General features: G+C 43.0%; 1 protein-coding gene and 1 pseudogene across 3 annotated transcripts in view; both read left to right on the forward strand.

Annotated features, from left to right (window-relative positions):
• Positions 1-18,940, forward strand: part of AKAP7 (A-kinase anchoring protein 7) — a 306,535-nt gene that overhangs the window by 70,712 nt on the left and 216,883 nt on the right. For all 3 annotated transcript variants that reach the window (XR_015869430.1, XM_088443057.1, XM_088443056.1), the window contains exon 5: positions 11,719-11,879. Coding sequence is in view for 2 of the 3 variants with exons in the window: in XM_088443057.1 (XP_088299183.1) it covers positions 11,719-11,879 (161 nt within the window). In the remaining variant the exon portion in view is untranslated. The remainder of the gene's footprint in view (positions 1-11,718; positions 11,880-18,940) is intronic.
• On the forward strand, positions 17,548-17,667 carry LOC148509441 (5S ribosomal RNA; annotated as a pseudogene).

Genomic DNA, 18,940 nt, shown 5'->3' on the forward strand with positions numbered 1-18,940 from the left:
TGCTGATTCCATACCACGGCTGCTGATTCACCAGAACCCAGGCAATCCCCGGTGAGCTCTGCCATTCAGTGGGACACTGCTTATTCTCAGAGCGGCATACTTCCTTCCCAGCCGCTCCACCTACATGCTACAGCATCACCACGAGCTGCACTGCCCGTCTACCCACCGAGGTGTTCTAGTCCCAGCCGGGATATCCTAACTGATATACAGCCTATTGTCCCCTACCACCAGGTACCGAAGGATCTTACCAGTGAGTAAGCTAGCACAACCCCCCAATATTTCGTTGTGAAAGCTTCATTTTTTACACATTGTATGAGACCTTTGAGATATCTATGATCCATATCAAGTCGCTATTGTCTCCAATTGTTGGATGATATATGTACATTTCTACTACAAGATTCTTTGTTTCTTCACAAGCTATGAACACTAACTTTGTTTGATACCTTCATACTCAGGGACCTATATTTTCAATATCCCATATATTTATATATATTTTTATATATTTTGTTGTTGTTTTTATTAATTTTTGTTTTGTATTTAATTGATTATTAGATTTGCTGATTCATACAAGATGTACATCTATTTATACATATTTTTTTAACCTATTGAGGTATTTTATGATATAGAGACAATAAATGTGCTTTACATTATCTTTTTAATTTGTATGTGTACTGTAGTTACCAACCAACTAGCGCTCCCACAATTGTTTTGTCTTTTTTCTATAAATTTTCTTGGGGTCTGCCTACCCCACTAGTGGTGAGCTGCATTTTGATTGTACTACTTAGTACTTCTGGAGCGCCTGATTTTTTTGTGTACTTATTTTTGTTTTTAACATAATCAAAAGAACATACACTTTACCTATATACCCTTTACCAACACCCAATTGTAAGTTCAACCCTCGTATCACACACTGACGCCCGTCAGCGCCGTCCCGGTGCTCCGGCACGGCCGCCCGACGTCATCAGCGAACGTAAAGCAGGCACAGTACAAAAGTTATCGCTAGTAGAGAATCCAATAAAGGAGCAAAAAAGAGCACAATAAAGTTACATCCTAACAACAGATATCACGGAAGATATGCATGGAGACAAGAATAAACAGTCAATATCATATACTGACTATGGTTCAAAAAAATCGAAAGCATTAAAGTATACAGCAATTCATAAAAAGCAATACAGTAAGCATTGCTCATTTAATCCCTTAGGGCTCAATGTGTCCAGCTCATCATGTATTTTGGGTATTGGTGAAGGGTATATAGGTAAGAGTATGTTCTTTGGATTATGTGCCCTGATGAAAATTCTAACAGAGAATTGAAAAGTTGACTGTGACAAGCGGAGACTCCATGTCTTTATATTTATTTACTGCTTGAATGCTGCCTATACCTTTGTCTACTTTTATATATTTGGAGGAAGGCACCAGCCTCAGTTGCATTCTTCTAGGTTTTAGTGCCGAGTATTTATATATATATATATATATATATGTATATAAAAATCCAAAGGTCCAGCACTCAATAATGTATAGTTTAACTTGATCCGGTGCCTCCGCAATAACGATGGTACATTGCCCCAAACGGTGCGGCACTCAGGTACATAAGAGCAGACAAAAGACAGTGGCTTGCATCAACGTTTCAGTTTTATGTAACTGTCTTCAAGATGTAATGAAACAGAACAAAATTTTCCAAGATATAGCCCATCACCAACACCACATTCAAATCACCGGCGCCCATGTCGGGGTGCTTTCAGGTGATGTCAACTTTCCACGTCCCGGCAATCAGGATCCGCCAGCGTCACAGGGCGGTGCACACCACGCGTCCAAACAAAAACCATCACCAGGCAACCACTAGTACAAAACGAGGAAATCAGTGTGTCAAATGGGGCTCCTCAGGACTCCCAAGAGTTCATCACAACAGGTATCAGTCAGGCATCCAGCATACAGATAGCATTCACGGCCGTGGAGAGTGAAACTGACACGTGCAGCTTGTGTAAGGTTGAATTCACTGCAAAGTTTATTTGAACCAACATTCCACTTATATAGCATATCTATGGCATTCTCCTGACTAAATACATACTAATTGCAATTATTTTGGCTAAGCTAATTATTCTGTCTTAAGCCTTATCTTCCTAGCTAAAAGTTGTATGCTTATCTATACATAAGCTTTGAGCAGTACTGAAATTAGCTAATGGGCCGTGAACACTAAGGGGTAAATTTACTAAATTGAGAGTTTTTAAAGTGAGTTTTAGAAGAGATGTTGCTAATAGCAACCAATCAGATTCTAGCTATTATCTTCTAGAAGGTGCTAGTTAAATGTTAAGTAGATTCTGATTGGTTGCTATGGGCAACTTCTCTTCTAAAAACTCTCTCTTTAGTAAATTTACCCCTAAATTTGCTGAAACATCCTAAAACTTACCTGAACACCATATACTTTTGAGCTGTCAATGTGTGAGCATATTTACACATCATTCTGTACTTCACTATAATTACTTGGTAAGTCTGTACAGAGAATTTGAACAAATATCAAATGGATTCCATCAGCTATCATAGTTCTGACTTTAATATTCCCCTCTTTCTTCAGGGTCCATAGGGATCCACTGGGATAACATGGGGATATTGTGGTTGGAGAGATACAGGCACCAAACAGTAAAAGCTTCAGCTCCCAGGAAACCTCGGATCCTCCTCCCTATCTTCCCCGCCCCTAGCCACTGGCATTCAGTTGTTCGTTTGGTGCAGCAGAATTAAGACACACCTTTGTAACGGGACTGCTCAGCAGTCCTAAGCTTTTATTTTATGTTTTCTTTTCTTTATGTGTTTTTGGGTTAGCAGTACTAAGCGTCTGAATTAAGATGCATATACTGCGACTCCATCTACCTCCACCGGGCCGCAACACCAGTAACAGGGCTGGTGATTCCGGCGGGTCTCGGCTGACATTGCTAGCAGCGATGCTGGGACCCGGACTGCAACCGGATGCACGGAGGTGTCAGGTAAGGCAATTCCTCACTTACAGGGAATCGCGCACTGCAGTCCTTGCTTCCGGCGCTGGAGACGCACCAGAAGCCGCTGCAGTCAGGGCCTGGGCGCATCCGCGTCCTCACTAGACCGCCAGGGCCTTATCGTCTGACGGCAGGGATCGGCAGGAGACGCAATTCTGCTGCCATGAGGCAAGCGTACCCAGCTGGTTGATGCAGCCTAGGGGAGGTAGACGCTCCCCTGGTAGCTCCTCCCACGAAGCAGTCCCTACACAGGGTTTCGCTCGCCTGGGTTGCTCCGCCTACCCTCCACGTGTATGAGACGCTCACGGCCCGCTGTCAGTGCCCCGCTGTAGCTGTTGGTTTCAGGAGGGTTTGGGTCAGTCTCCCTGTATACCTCTCCCTTGGTTAAGGTGTATAGTGGTCTATATATCCTACCATTCCTGGTGTTTGTGTAGTTGATTAAGAGTCGATTGTAATTATATTTGGACGCCGCCCTGTGACTGTTTGCTAGCTGCTGTATTGACACTGTCTGTTATATCTGTCTGTGAATTATACAGTAACTATCACTGTTTTTTCTCTCCATCCCAGATCTTTCTGTAGGTGAAACCTCCCTGGTTGTAGTTTGTGCGCTCCGTATTTATGTGGAGCATACAAACTGTTAGAAAATCAGATGCTCTTTTGTTTTATACGGTTTTCACAAATGAGGATGGCCAGATAGCAAGCAGAGATGGCTGCGCATGACTATCTCTAAGGTGTACAAACAGGCTGATCTCCCTGTCCCAAATACGGTGACAGCACATTCTACTCGGTCTGTAGGACCATCGTGGGCATTTAGTCGTGGTGCCTCTGCTGAACAGTTGTGTAAGGCAGCCACGTGGTCTTCCGGCCACACTTTTCTTAGATTTTATGCCTTTGATACTTTTTGCCTCTCAGGATGCTTCCTTTGGGTGATGAGTTCTCCTTTCTGCTCAGGAGTGTCTCCCACCCTAGGGGAACTGCTTTAGGACATCCCCATGGTATCCCTGTGGATCCCTATAGACACTGAAGAAGAAAATTAGAGTTATGGTAGACTTACCTAGATAACTCCTTTTCTTCAGGTCCATAGGGTCCACAGGGCACCAGTTTTTTCTTTCGGTCACAGATTCCCTCATCTTGTGTAAGAGTGTTTCTGGTGTATGACTGCTCTTCCTTCTCCTGCTTTGAGGTTTGTTAGCAAAACTGAATGCCTGTGGCTAGGGGCGGAGTATATATGGAGGAGGACCCGAGGCATCCTGGGAGCTGAAGCTTTTACTGTTTGATGCCTGGCCCTCTCCAACCACAATATCCCCATGGTATCCCTGTGGGCCATATAGACCTTGATGAAAAGGAGATATCTAGTTAAGTCTACCATAACTCTATGTCAGGCCCTGGTGTTTAAGGGCTTCTGTAGTTGGAACACGGTACGGGGGTCCAAGGGCAGTGGTTGATAGGAAACGGGAAGTCAATATATAAGTCCTCTTCATACGTCTGTCCCAGGTGTTGGCGAGACCTACCACAAGGCGTGGAGTCTAGTCCACCTGATGGTCTTCACCACTGACCCCTCCAATCGGGATGTGGGTTTTCGCTACACCAGGTGAACAGGTCTCGGCCCCTGGGATAGGTACCTGGAGAAAACACGGTGATAGATATGGGAGGACTATATAAGCACTGACAATGTTGGAAGAATAGTTATAATAGATCCCGAAATCAATGAGCGTAGAACGATACTTTGGAAATCGACATGCTAATAGTGAGGATAACCAGTACTTAATATGAGATGCTGAATAGCGATGGTAAGCTGTTCCAATGACGATGGTAAGCTGTACTTGATATGAACACTGAATAACGATGATAGCCAGTACTTGATATGAGATGCTGATTAGCGATGGTAAGCTGCAATTGATATGAAACACTGGGTAGCGATGGTAAGCTGTACTTGATATGAACACTGTGTAACGATGATAGCCAGTGCTTGATATGAGATGTTGATTAGCGATGGTGACAGCATACACGAGAAAGTACACGGGAAAGGTAAACTGCGGAGCCTGGGACGCAGACACAGTAGAAAACCACTATAGGAGCGAAGTTGTACAGGCAACTTCCTGCTGCAGGAAGTGCCCTAATATACCCCTTGGTAGCTGGACATTGGCCAGAGACAGCAGCTGACCGACTGCCCAACTACCATAGGAGAATACTGATCAGATGACGCAAACCAACATGACAGCACCCAGGACCGCAACACGGCAACCAGGAAGCACACAAGAAGGCTCTAGCAGATCCTGGGCAGAATATTCAGCCATCACTGTCTTTACGACTGACATCCAGACTCTTTAGGAGCCCGAAGACGCCATCGCAGACGTGAGTAACGGCCGATTCCAGGCTGCATCCTGACACTCTAATTTTTTTGTTCAAATCTCTATTTCTAATCTGATTCCTTCATTTACCAAAGGGTACATTACATTCACAGTTTATACCATAAGGGCATAATGCATGGGATAGCATCCATTCACGTCCCTGGAATCCTTTCTTCTCACACATTTGACAGTTCATTACAGCACATCATCATGGCAGTTGGGACAACTCTTTGCCTCTGAGGATCTTGTATGACACTTTTCACAATAGTATAATGTGGAGTCATATCCTGAAATTGATCCAAGATGTTCCAGATATACTGATTGTGATCTGGCAATTCTTTGGCCCCTTTGGAAGAAAAACATTTCAGCTTCAATATCTTCTTTACCAACAAAATTAAAAGCCTTACAACAATATAATTAACAGCAGGATTAGTCCTTTAGCAGTAATTAGTACTATTCCTGAGAACCAGCCTCCTATACCAATTAGCTGGGATTAACCATGAAAACCATCTCCCAGCGTGCAGATCATACTCTGGATCATTATGTTGTTTTCTGAATTTTACCTTATGTTCATGTAACTTTTTTAATATGAGCAGCAATAGGGTCACTAAAATTGTCTGCTACATAATTACAGTATGCTGACACATTCCACCTTGTGTGGCTGTTAAGTAATCAAGCACAAGCTGATGCTGTCATAATATTTTATTATGATATCTTTAAGTTTCAGTTTGAATGTCTAAAACATCCATTATGTGATCTCTCACATTGTCAAATAATTCAGTTAGTGCCTCTATGCTACCAAATAAGAAAAACTAAACCAACAATAAGGAATTAATAACACATTATACATCTCCACAGACCCTTGTCAGTCTTGGGGCCTGTTAAATTGTATCTGTACATTCTAATTGTGTATAGTGATTGGATAATACTTCCTTTGTCACTATCTTGCAGTGTGATGCATGTATCCACGAGTCCTTGTCACACCTGGGCTCAAGAGATATTCTCACGTCCCTCTTTGTGACCACCCAGTCACCAGGCTTCAACTGATGAGTGTTTTCACTGCTGTTGGGGTCTAGAATAGAAGTAAATACTTGGTGGTGCAATTTGATTAGTTCCTGTTTTATATGCATCACATATTGGGTTAAATCTACATGCTCATGCTGAATTTGCTGTGAGAAATAACAGCCTGTTCTAGCTGCAATACCAAACAGAACCTCATAAGGAGTCAGTCTGTGTTTACCACTAGGAGTGTTTCTCACTGAAAACAAGGCTATGGGCAACCATTCTAGCCATGCTTTGTTAGTCTCTACCATGAGTTTCTGTTCTCTCCCCTCTTTTGAATCCAGCAGCAATAGCGTAGTTGGTTTCAATACTGTTCATATTTTAATGGGTGAGTAAATCTTCCTTTAGGGCAGGAAAGAGCCCATTGAGAAAAACTGTTTTGAATACCCTAATGTCTCTGGGGTCCTGTGTGTTAAACCCTTGGTCTGTATGTCTTCTATATACTGTGTCATAATAAGCCTGTAGACTTCTCTGCCTATTACGGCCCCTCTGAGTCCTAGTGCTGCTTTTGCACCTGTATTAACTGTGATGCTTTAATTTTAAATCCTTCAGCTTTTCCAAGTCAAGGGTGCCTTCATTAGAGATACCCGCTCGCTGAAATAATATCCTTCAGCTTTTCCGAGTCAAGGGTGCTCTCATTAGAGATACCCGCTCATTGAAATGATATCCGCATTCCCTTCAGAAATTCCTCGCGGTGGACACACTCCATTAGGTCCATGGCCGTCCTAGGGATCTCTACACTTGGGGGATGACTTTCTGTGAATGTTTATCCGGGATTATATCTGACCCTGTGAGGTTGATTTGCTGGATTTAATACTACCTCTAACCAGAGTCTACCCAAATGTTGTGAACTGAGAGGAAAATGGCAACTTACAAGGGTAATAACACTGGTTTGGCTAGTGAGAAATATACTACCTGCTCCACCCTCGTTTCAGCTTCAGCATCCTGGAAGATGGCAGCAGATTTTTATCAACGATGTTTGAAAGATAAATGGCACTGCACATCACCCCAAAAACGCCATACCAACAGATAAGTTTGGAGGTGTGAACATCATGGTGTGGGGCTGTTTTTCAGCATACGGTACTGGCGTACTTCATTTGATTGAAGTAAGGATGAATGGAAAATTGTACCGAAACATTTTTGATAAAAATCTGCTGCCATCTTCCAGGATGCTGAAGATGAAACGAGGGTGGACTTTTCAGCAAGACAATGATCCCAAACACACAGCCAAGGAAACTCTCAATTGGTTTCAGAGAAAGAAAATAAAGCTGCTAGAATGACCCAGCCAATCACCTGACTTGAATCCAATTGAAAATCTATGCAAAGAAATAAAGATCAGAGGGCCTGATTCAGAGACGGACGCTCTGAACGAACGCTCGCTCTGAATCAGGGCGTATTTTTATTTTTTTTTGTTAGGCCCCCTGGCCGCTCGCATAGCTGTGGGTGACCACCCACAGCTATTGCGAGCGGCCAGGTTGATGGTCGCGATGGTCAAGTCCATTGCGACCATCGGGCTTGCGACGAGACCCTTGTGGTAGGGTCTCGTGGCCGCAAGCCCCAGAGAGCTTCTGGCTCTGACTGGTGATGTCAGTGGGGCAGCCCCCAAACGGCAGGCGTTCCATTCGGGAACGCCTCCGTTTGGCCAGCTACCCCCCTGCCCGCCTACCAAACAGGGCGAGCTGTCAATCACCATCGACAGCTCGCCCCCTTTGGTGCGAGACCCGGAGTGACGGAGCACCCATCGCTAGCCGGGTCTCGCCGGCTCCGTCGTGCGCACGCCCAGTGGGCAAACATAGACCCGGTTGCAAGCGCTCAGCGCTTGCGACTGGGTCTGAATCAGGCCCAGAGTTCATAGAAGACGCCAACGGAACCTTCAAGATTTGAAGACTGTTTGTGTGGAAGAATGGGACAAAATCACACCTGAGCAATGTATGCGACTAATTTCTCCATACAGGAGGCATCTTGAAACTGTTATTACCAACAAAGGCTTTTGTACGAAATATTAAATTTCAGTAAGCATGGTCAATACTTTTCCCCTGTGTCATTTCACATTATTACACTTAACTTAATTTATGGACATCTATGATTTGATTTCTTTGCATGTGTGGATTGCAGGGGTTGTTGCTGACATTTGGTAAAAATTTCATTACAATAGCCCCATTACAGATATATTTACTGAGATGTGCGGACAAGAGAGTCAGAGGCCATAGCAGAAAATCTACTAACCATGGTTTTAAGGTGTCCGAGTCTCCGTGGCCTTCCGTCCAGTTGTCTGTTGGTCAGCAGGATTTGGGGATCTCGCTGGGGCCTCCAAAGGGGGCTGCTCGGGACCCCAAGAGTTAGTCACAATAGGTATCAGTCAGGCATCCAGCATACACATAGCATTCACGACCGTGAAGAGTGAAACTGACACGTGCAGCTTGTGTAAGGTTGAATTCACTCCAAAGTTTATTTGAACCAGCAATCCACTTATATAGCATATCTAAGGCTTTCTCCTGACTAATGCATACTAACTGTAATTCTATTGGCTAAGCTAATTATGCTGTCTTAAGCCTTATTTTCCTAGCTAAAAGTTGTCTGCTTATCTATACTTATGCTTTGAGCAGTACTGAAATTACTGTAGCTAAAGGGCCATATACACTAAATTTGCTGATATATCCTAAAAGTTACCTGAACACCATATACTTTTGAGCTGTCAATGTGTGAGCATATTTACATACCATTCTGTAATTCACTACAATTACTTGGTAAGTCTGTACAGAGAATTTGAACAAATATAAAATGGATTCCATCAGCTATCATGGTTCTGACTTTAATAAATGTATAAAGAGAATAGCAACTTTACTCCCTTTCACATAATCAAACAGCACGGCTAGTCAAAAGCAGAATAATAATGCACTGTAACATTAAAAATAATGGTGCAATTATCGCTGTATAGAACCTCATAGAAATAGCAAGGAACACTGCTAGATATTAGCCTTCTAGTCCCAATCCAATTCCCAATACCATGTATCCATCTACAGAGTGCATGATTTATAAAAATAATCAGCGTATACAGAAAGGTACAGTGAATGACATTAAGCTAATACACAAGTCCCACCTATAGAGCAACCCCATCAAGGTGAGCTATGGATTTCTGTTACATAGATGTAATAATACCACTCCTGAAAAAATCATTAGGGGAGGGGCTATATGGATAAACAGTTGAAATGGATACACTCAGTTATCCAGAGAGACCTCCGGTCTGTCTGAAACATAACATACAACCATTGATCACATATAGAATTTAGCCCTGAAGTGAAAAACTGTATAAATATTAGCCTAGAGTAATGGGCAAATGCCTTCACCACAGTAAAGGGAAACAATAACAATACATCCCTGTCAGAATATTCAGATGGAAAGAACTAATGGCTATGAGTTAGCGCTCTGATGTTATCCAAAACAAAAGAATTAAATATGTTCATTCAAACCTTTAGGACGAATCACATTAAAATTAAATATCCACTGGGCCTCTCGATTTAACAAGATTTTGCCACGATCACCACCTCGTATCAGTGGAGGGATATGATCTATCATACGGTATTTTAATGATGTTAAGGGATGTTTCCGGACAACTTCTCCTTCCGGTCCTTACACAGGGGGTCTTTCGGCACCTTCCCTCTTATCAAACAGGGCGCACTTTGACTGGATCATTTGATAAGAGGGAAGGTGCCGAAAACCCCCGTGTAAGGACCGGAAGGAGAGGTTGTCCGGAAACCTCCACCTTTACATCTACGTGCCCTTATAAGAGGGACTGCCAGTAATTCCCCAATTTACACTTGAGATAAGAGCCTGGAGGCTCTTTTATGTTTTAGATAACTACTTATTATGTGGATACATGTGGAATGTGTAGCATTATATTGTTTTTAACATATTGATATTACTCTTATGAAGATTATTGTATACATAGGGTGTACTGTAGGAAATACCCCTATTTTTATTGCTGAATGTAATATAAACCTGCTACTTTAAATACTACACTCTGTTTGGGATAATTGTTATGTTTTACATATACTGAACCACCATTGGATGAGAACAACTGACGTGTACAGGGACCATACATCATTACATTTGGGAAGTATACGAAGGTTTTCTTAAACCTACACGTGTGACACCAACGCACTTGAATTCTTACATATTTGTACATATTTAACAGTATCCGTGGGGGTACTATAGTGACCATGTATCTGCAGCTTATCAGGGTCTTAGGCGCCAAATCCACTTCAAACTCTATATCTTACCAGTACTTTTGATGGGGTTATCCACTTTGAGCGGCTAAATCCGGTGCTGTTGGGTGCACACGTGGCATGGGCGCTGGAACGGAGCAACAATTTCTTTTCTCCGTCGGGCATCCATTAGTTAAGGTCCCCGATAAAACGAATCCATAGTACAAGATAAGTTCACCAGTCAGGTATCAAAATTAGAGAATGAATACTGATGGACAAAATGGTAGTCCTATAGCTATCCCCATCAACCTTTAATTAGAGTTTATGTCAGTCCTTCAGTTAGTAGTGGATCTCAATGTTATTAGGGCTTTATGCAATGCATCAGGCCATTTAACCTTGTACAATGGAATCGGTATGATGTGCCGGCTGCCGCATGGCCGGGAGTTCGAATCCCGGCAGCCCGACAAAACAGCAGAGCCCGGCAGCGGAAGCCCGACACCGCTGGAAATCCCGATCGTGGTGAGGTAAGTGTGAACTAATCTAACCTAACCCTAACCCTCCTTAGGAGTGCCTAACCCTAACCTCCCCCCCCTGTGCCTAACCCTAATCCCCCCTCTAAGTCCCTAACCCCCCCTTCCCCGCTGCCTAAACCTAAGTCCCCTGGGGGGGTGCCTAACCCTCCCTCCCCCTAGCCTAACCCTCCTGGGGGGGGTGCCTAACCCTAAGTCCCACCCGGGTGCCCTAAACCTAACCCTCCCCCCCCGTGGCTGTCCGCTCGCGGCGCCAAGCATCCGCTCGATCGGGATGCCGGGCGCCTATCTCCCGGCGTCTGGGAAATGAGCGGCGTCTAGATATAGACGCCGGTCATTTATCCCACAGCGGGATGAAGCAGTCGGGAAGCCGGCTGCCGGGATTCCAGCAGCCGGCTTCCCGATTGTATACCATTACAATGGTTCAATTCAAGAATTCTGGTTTTCTTTCAGACATATTTTTCTTCATGGAGTCATTAAGATCACATACCCTCTTTTTGTCTTTTAAGGTTCCATTTTGTTAGCTATGTTTTATTGTTGTGGATAAATTCTACATTAACTGCTTTTTTTCTTTTAATTTTGCTAGAGCAGTAAGTGCGCTTTTGGGGAGCAAACCACCAATTGAAGAAATCCTTGAGGGAAAAGATCTGGTTCTATGTTTTTGCGGAATGGCTGACTTTAAACATGAAGTTGTGTATGGAAAGATGACTGATAATACCTCTATAACTACATTGAAACAAATAGCTGGTGAGAACTCATTCCATGTGGTAAAACAATTCTATAACTGAATTGATAGTACATACAAGTGTCCAGAGTTCAGTGACTCGGAGTATAAAAGAGCTGCATATTTTTATTGAGACCTTGTTGGCCTCCATTATACTCAGAATTCACAGTAGTGGATGTATTATTATGGATACTTCACTAGTGTTACTTCAGGAGGCTCAACAATGTGAAAGGCCTCAAGATCTTGGGGTGTTTATAAATAGTAAGGGACTAGAGCCACGTTTACTTAGAAATTCGGTACACACATGGGGGTAGATTTACTAATTTACTAAATTTACTAAATCGATTTACTAAATTTACTAAATAGATTTACTAAAGCTTCTATAAATGAAAAGTGGTGGTGTTGTCCATAGCAACCAATCAGATGCTGTTTACCATTTTCTAGGATGCAATGGAGAAATTATCCATATAATCTGATTTGTTGCTATAGGCAACACCTCCACTTTTCATTTTGAAAAGCTTTAGTAAATCTGCACCCTGGAGAGTAAACACTGTTGTAGATTCAATTGATTTATGCACATTGCAGAACACACTTTCTCAAGATAATTACTGTATAGCATGAAACAGTGAAATAAAAAAATTGAGTAAGTGCATAAGTCCCATAAACTCATGATGGTCTTCCTCTTAAGGCCTCCTTCCACACTTCTCAGTTATACGAATATTACAGATGTGTCCTCAGACATCTAGCCTCAATAAGTCATGCAGCGCGACTTGCCTGGCGTGAGTGAGCCGCCAGGTCCCGTGATACTCTACTAGCGTTGGGCGTCTTTTTTTGCTGACAATACATCTAAGTCGGAATTACTACTTATATGCGACTAGGACACACGAGCAGACTATGCTGATTAATTTGGTATGTGACACTTGTATTTCTGTGTGCGATTGAGTGTATATGACGCACAACGTAACTTGAAATTAATAAAACTGCGGCCGCTACATTGTAGCACTTCGCATACAGATTCCGAGACTCAGTTGCACTCAGATATATATGTGTCACAGTGCGTCCTAGTCACATCGCAATGTGACTTAGATGTATTGTCTGCAAAAAGATGCCCGGTGCTAGCAGAGTCTCACGGGACCTTGCGCGCCAAGTGGGGCTTTTTGGCATGACTGCAGCAAAGATGTGCAAGGACACATCTGTATGTACTGCAACTTGTATATTATTATATATCAGTGCTACAATGCTAACTTGGTTTTTGGCCATAGCAGAGTTGGATGTACATGCTCTTGCAGATTGTATCTGGAATCGAGAATATGCAAGTACAGGTGATGGAGAGTAAAACATGTTTCAGTCGCATTTCAAATTGTCACTGAAAGAGCTTAACTGGGCTGTAACTGCAGGATATGCAGAGTTGGCTGGAAACGTATTTTTTGGACCAAGGATAAGGTTTGTGCAAGTGCGCACTGATGATAATGATGATGATGGGTTGCAAACCTAGCATACAGATAACGGTGGTCTGGTTGCAAGATGCTTACAACTCTGCATATGAGTAAATATGTGCATTTAGGACCTGATTCAGAGCCGGACGCTCTGACAGAGCTCGCTCTGAATCAGGGCCGTCCTTCTTGATTTTTAGAGCGGCCTCCTGGCCGCTCGTATAGCTGTGGGTGACCACCCACAGCTCTAGCGAGCGGCCATGATGATGGTCAAGACCATCGTGACCATCGGGCTTGCGACGAGACCCTTGTGGTAGGGTCTCGTTGCCGCAAGCCCAGGAGTGCTTTCGGCTAAAACAGAGCTGAAAGCACTCCCAGTGACATCACTTGTGATGTCAGTGGGGCCGTCCCAAGACGGTAGGAGTTCCCATGGGCACGCCTCCGTCTGGCCAGCCACGCCTCCGGCCCGCCCACCAAAGGAGGCGTGCTGTCACTCAACATCGACAGCACGCCCCCTTTGGTACAAGACCCGGAGCGACGGCTTGCCCGTCGCTATCCGGGTCTTGCACATGCGCACAACGGAGCCGGCTCCGTCGTGTGCATGCGCACTGGGCCAACATCGACCCGCAGTTCCATGTACTCAATGCGAGAGCAATTACAGGCAGATTGTGTTCAACACTACATCAGCCACATTGTTTATAGAGGTAGGAATGAGTGCTGAGGTAGTAGAAGGGGCTGAGAGGAAGCTGAAGTGCAGGACACACACACGTGAGTAACTAACTGTGATCATGGGCCAAATGTAATAGGATGAGAGTTTAGAAAATGTGAGAGTTTGGCAGTAACCTCTCACATTGGTCAAAAATTCTGGATGACAGTTAAAATCGTTAGTTTTTTAGTCTAAAACATGCGAGTTTGCATGTACTTGGACTGTCTTACACTAGCCGAGTTTAAAAAGTGTGAGGAGTACATTTACTAAAGTGAGAGTTTTTAGAAGTGGAGATGTTGTCCATAGCAACCAATCAGATTATAGCTATTATCTTCTAGAACAGTGGTGTCAAACTCGTGGCCATCCAGCTGCAGTGGAACTACACATTCCAAAATGCACTGCCACAGTTTTGCTATTAGGGCATGCTAAAACTGTGGCAGGGCATACTGGGATATGTAGTGCTACTGCAGCTGGATGGCCACGAGTTTGACACCCCTGTTCTAGAAGGTGCTAGTTAAATGTTAACCACTTGCCTGGCACGGTCGTATCAGATGCGACCATACCAGAGTGGGCTTTCCCTGACATGGTCGTATCTGATACGACCAGTCAGAAACACACAGTGGGCGGCTTGCTGGAAGTTAACTTCCAGCAGCCGCCCTCCTCAGAGGGACCTGCTGGTCCCTCTACACTTGTGGCTCCCCCTCCTTTGTGTCCCACCCACTGCGCCTCCTTAACACTGATCAGTGAGATCACTGTGTACCAGCAGCAGCGGCGGCTCTGGTAGCCACCGCCGCTGTTATGTCCCCGGGCCGCTAGCGGGTGTCCCACCCGCTGCGGCTCCGGAACAGTGATCAGTGAAATCACTGTGTACCAGCAGCAGCGGCGGCTCTGGTACACAGTGGTGGGCAGGGAGGGAGGTCGAGGAAAAAGACCCTACAAAAAGAGAACTTAATTGTCAATCTTTCCAGTAGAACCATCTCAGAGGCAGAAATGAGTCTTTTAAACAAAGGATTATCCTTTGTGCCCACATGCAATTTTGACAATTTTCTTTGGAAACAAGATTTGTGGAAATTCCACCGTAATCTGAAGCTTAAAGAATTCTATGCAACAAAGGATTCTGGCATTTCCACCTATTCAAAAGGTCCGGTTGAGAGTAAATCTACTTTTGAACCCCAATCTTTTAACGCCTCCATAAAAAGCTTCATCAGATTAGTAGACCATCATGTTGCTTTGGAAACCAAAAATAGACCCAAAACATATCCTAATCTTACCAAAGATGAATACAATGCATTACATTCATTAAGCAATGACAAAAGCATTGTGATTCGCGCTGCAGATAAGGGCAGAGCAGTGGTCCTTCAGGACACTGTCTCCTACAAAAATGAGATCTACAGACAATTACTTGATCAGCATGTCTATATGAAACTAGAAAGTGACCCCACCAAGCTCTATAAACTAGAGCTTGATGGAATACTTGATGATGCCATGTCCAATAATTGGCTTGACCACAATATAGGCAAGAATCTTAAAATTGCTAAACCCATTGTACCCCTGATCTATACCTTACCCAAAATCCACAAGTCCCTAATGTCACCTCCAGGACGACCAATTATATCCGCTAGAGGATCGTTATTTAGTACATTATCTAAATTTTTGGATTTTTATATACAACCTTTGTTAACCAGTGAACCCACATTCCTTAAACATACAAATTCTTTCATTGACAAATTACAACAGTTACATGATTTACCATCACAACTTTTGCTTTGCACGATTGATGTAGTGTTGTTGTACACTAGTATCCCTCACGCGCAGGGATTGGAGTATATGAAAACCTTCTTGGAGTCCAAACAGGAGTACAATGGACCAAAAATTCATTTATTCATCTTACTCTTAGAGAAAACCCTCACCAGGAATAATTTTTTCTTCGACAATCTTTTCTATCTACAGAAGAAGGGATGTGCTATGGGGTCCCATGTAGCACCTTCATTCGCTAATGTCTACATGTTTAAAGTCGAACAAATGTTGTTTCTATTAAACCCCGAATTCAACAAACATCTTGTATACTTCATCAGATACATAGATGACATCTTTGTCATATGGTCTGGGACTTCTTCGCAATTCTCAGCAGCGATGCAGCAGATTAACCAAATGCATGAACATATAAAGTTTACATATGAATGCAGCCCACAGAATGTCCACTACTTGGATGTCAACATCAGCTGGTCCGGTTCTGCCTTCACTACTAATCTATACACTAAACCTACTGACTGTAATACTTTTCTGCACGCTGAAAGTCATCATCCAGTACCTCTGAAGAAGAGTTTACCATATTCCCAATTTCTGCGCGTCATGCGAATTACTAGTGACATCAAGATGGCTGAAGATCAAATGGATTGCATGATGACCAAATTCTTGAATCGTGGCTATAATGAAGCTGATCTCCTTAAAGCCAAATCTAGAGCTCTTACGAAACGCAACGGTAGTCACAACGAACGACTTTCCAACAGCCTCCCTAAACCATCGACTATGTTCATTACTCAATACAACACCTCGAGCAATTTTATTAACTCCACTGTCAAAAGACTCTGGTCAGTGGTGAACACAGACAGCAATCTTAAACCACTATATTCCTCCAGGATCATGATGGGCTACAGGAGAGGCAAAAATTTGAAAGAATGGCTGGTACATAATGACATCTCTACTTCTGAAGATCCACAGGGAATTAACTTTCTCGCTTGTAGGCCTGGCTGTTACAAATGTATAGGCTGTACCACATGCAGACATATGGAAACCGGCCCTGATGTTGTTCATCCACACTCAGGGAAACGTATATCTATAAGACATATTCTTAGTTGTATGAGCAAATTTGTCATTTACATTATCTGGTGTCCGTGTGGCCTGGCCTATATAGGCAAAACTTCTTGCATAATGAGTATAAGGATGGCGCAACACCGCACTGCCATAAGACAAGCACTTGAAGGAAAAGACAACGATCAGCCTGTGGCACGACACTTCAAAGATCTTAAACATCCTTTAGCTACTTTGAGACACAAGATCATTGATCATGTGCCGACAATGAAATGAGGTGGTGATAGAGATAAATGTTTATTACAGTTGGAGGCACGCTGGTTTCATAATATGAACACTGTTGCACCTTTGGGTCTTAATGAAACATTATCATTTGCCTGTTTCCTCTAAAACAGACTCTTTATCTTGAGTTCTTATTTGTTTGCTTATTTATCATTAATTTTTTTATAGGACCAGTCTTATGGACATTCTTTATATTTTGATTTATATGAAAATGTACTTTTGCTTTTCATATTGGTGCTTGACTATGATAGTCAGCACCACACGATATTGAGCTCATTTACATTATTATTATTATTATTATTATTTACATTATTATTAGCTTTAGTTCTGGCGGACACGCTTTACTGTTCTATGCCTCTTTTGTCTTTGGATCAAGATTCCACCAAGAGGTAGTGATCCGTGATCTACTGAAGAGGTTATGATTGTGGGAGAGGTTGTTGGTTACTCTTTCTCTTTAAGATTTACTAACATACTCACACTGGATAAGCCCGATCTCGTCCGATCTTGGAAGCTAATCAGTGTCTGGCCTGGTTAGTACTAGGATGGGTGACTCCCTTGGAATACCAGGTTTTGTAAATCAAATACAGCTTTGGACTTTTTCTATCTCTCTCCTCATCTGACCTTTTGTGGACACTATGATCTTGCCTACCCTTAACGTGGTATTGTCCTCAGTACATCATAGGCAAGTGTTTGCTGTTGATTCCAGATTTGTCTTTTTACTACCCTAGTTACATCCATCAACCTGTTTTAGGTTTTCGTTTTTAGGAGACATGTCCCCTGGCTATGAGGTACCAGCACTTTACTTAGATTTGTCTACTCTCATATATGCTTTGGCCCTTATGTCCAGCCTGCCGTTTTTAGGTGCCAATCTATTACATCATCTTACTAGATGCCGTCTAGTCTCATTATTGACTATATAATGTCCAATGCAGTATATATGTTATATGTCATATGTTGTACATGTTGTTTTTGTCTAGCACGCATATACTTGTTTACCTATATGTATGCCTGTTAATTTTCACTATTGCGGGCATCCTGTTTATTTATTTGGATGCACTTGTCACATCATATTTATCCCAGTACACTTCAGCGTTTATTGATGCTACACTTTGTCTCCATGGTTACCATTTACATAACCCCGCCTATTGACTTGCAGCTGACGCCGGGTAGTGTGTGTCATCACATCTAGCGTCATATGCCGAGCGCGATCACGTGCACTGTGACGGTTCGGCCGCACGCTGATGACGTCTTCCACCCGGCGACTGGCAAGATGGGCGCGCGCAGCACTTCACCATGCTAACACAGTCCTATAAAGGTTTGTACTTTGTATTTATTCTGTGTTCTTGATAAAAGTCCTCACCGACTGAAACGTCGAATCCTACACAACGTTTGTGTACCTGAGTCTTTTTTTTTACTAAGTCCCGTGAGTACCGTTGTTTCCTTTGTTTCTATATATATATATATATATATATGTGTGTGTGTATGTATGTATATAGATATATATATATACACACACATGTGTGCAAGCAGCAGTTATATATAAGTTCGATATATATATATATATATATATATATATATAGGCTCTGCTATATATATATATATATATATAGGCTCTGCGATAGCCATCGATATAGATATATATATATATATATCTCGATGGCTATCGCAGAGCCTCTGATTAGGGATGGCAACCGACCATCGATGGTTTACAAACCATTGATGGTCTGGCTGAAAACAAGTGGTTTGCCACTGCTGGTGGCCATCAATGTTGCATCATCGATGGTAATCCTCAATCGATGTTTAGGAAACATCGGCAGTTAAGGTCTACACAGATCTCCTCGACCAATCGCGA

Source organism: Taudactylus pleione, unplaced genomic scaffold (genome assembly GCF_031769625.1).
Source record: "Taudactylus pleione unplaced genomic scaffold, aTauple2 ptg000326l, whole genome shotgun sequence".
Taxonomy (NCBI): Eukaryota; Metazoa; Chordata; class Amphibia; order Anura; family Myobatrachidae; genus Taudactylus; species Taudactylus pleione.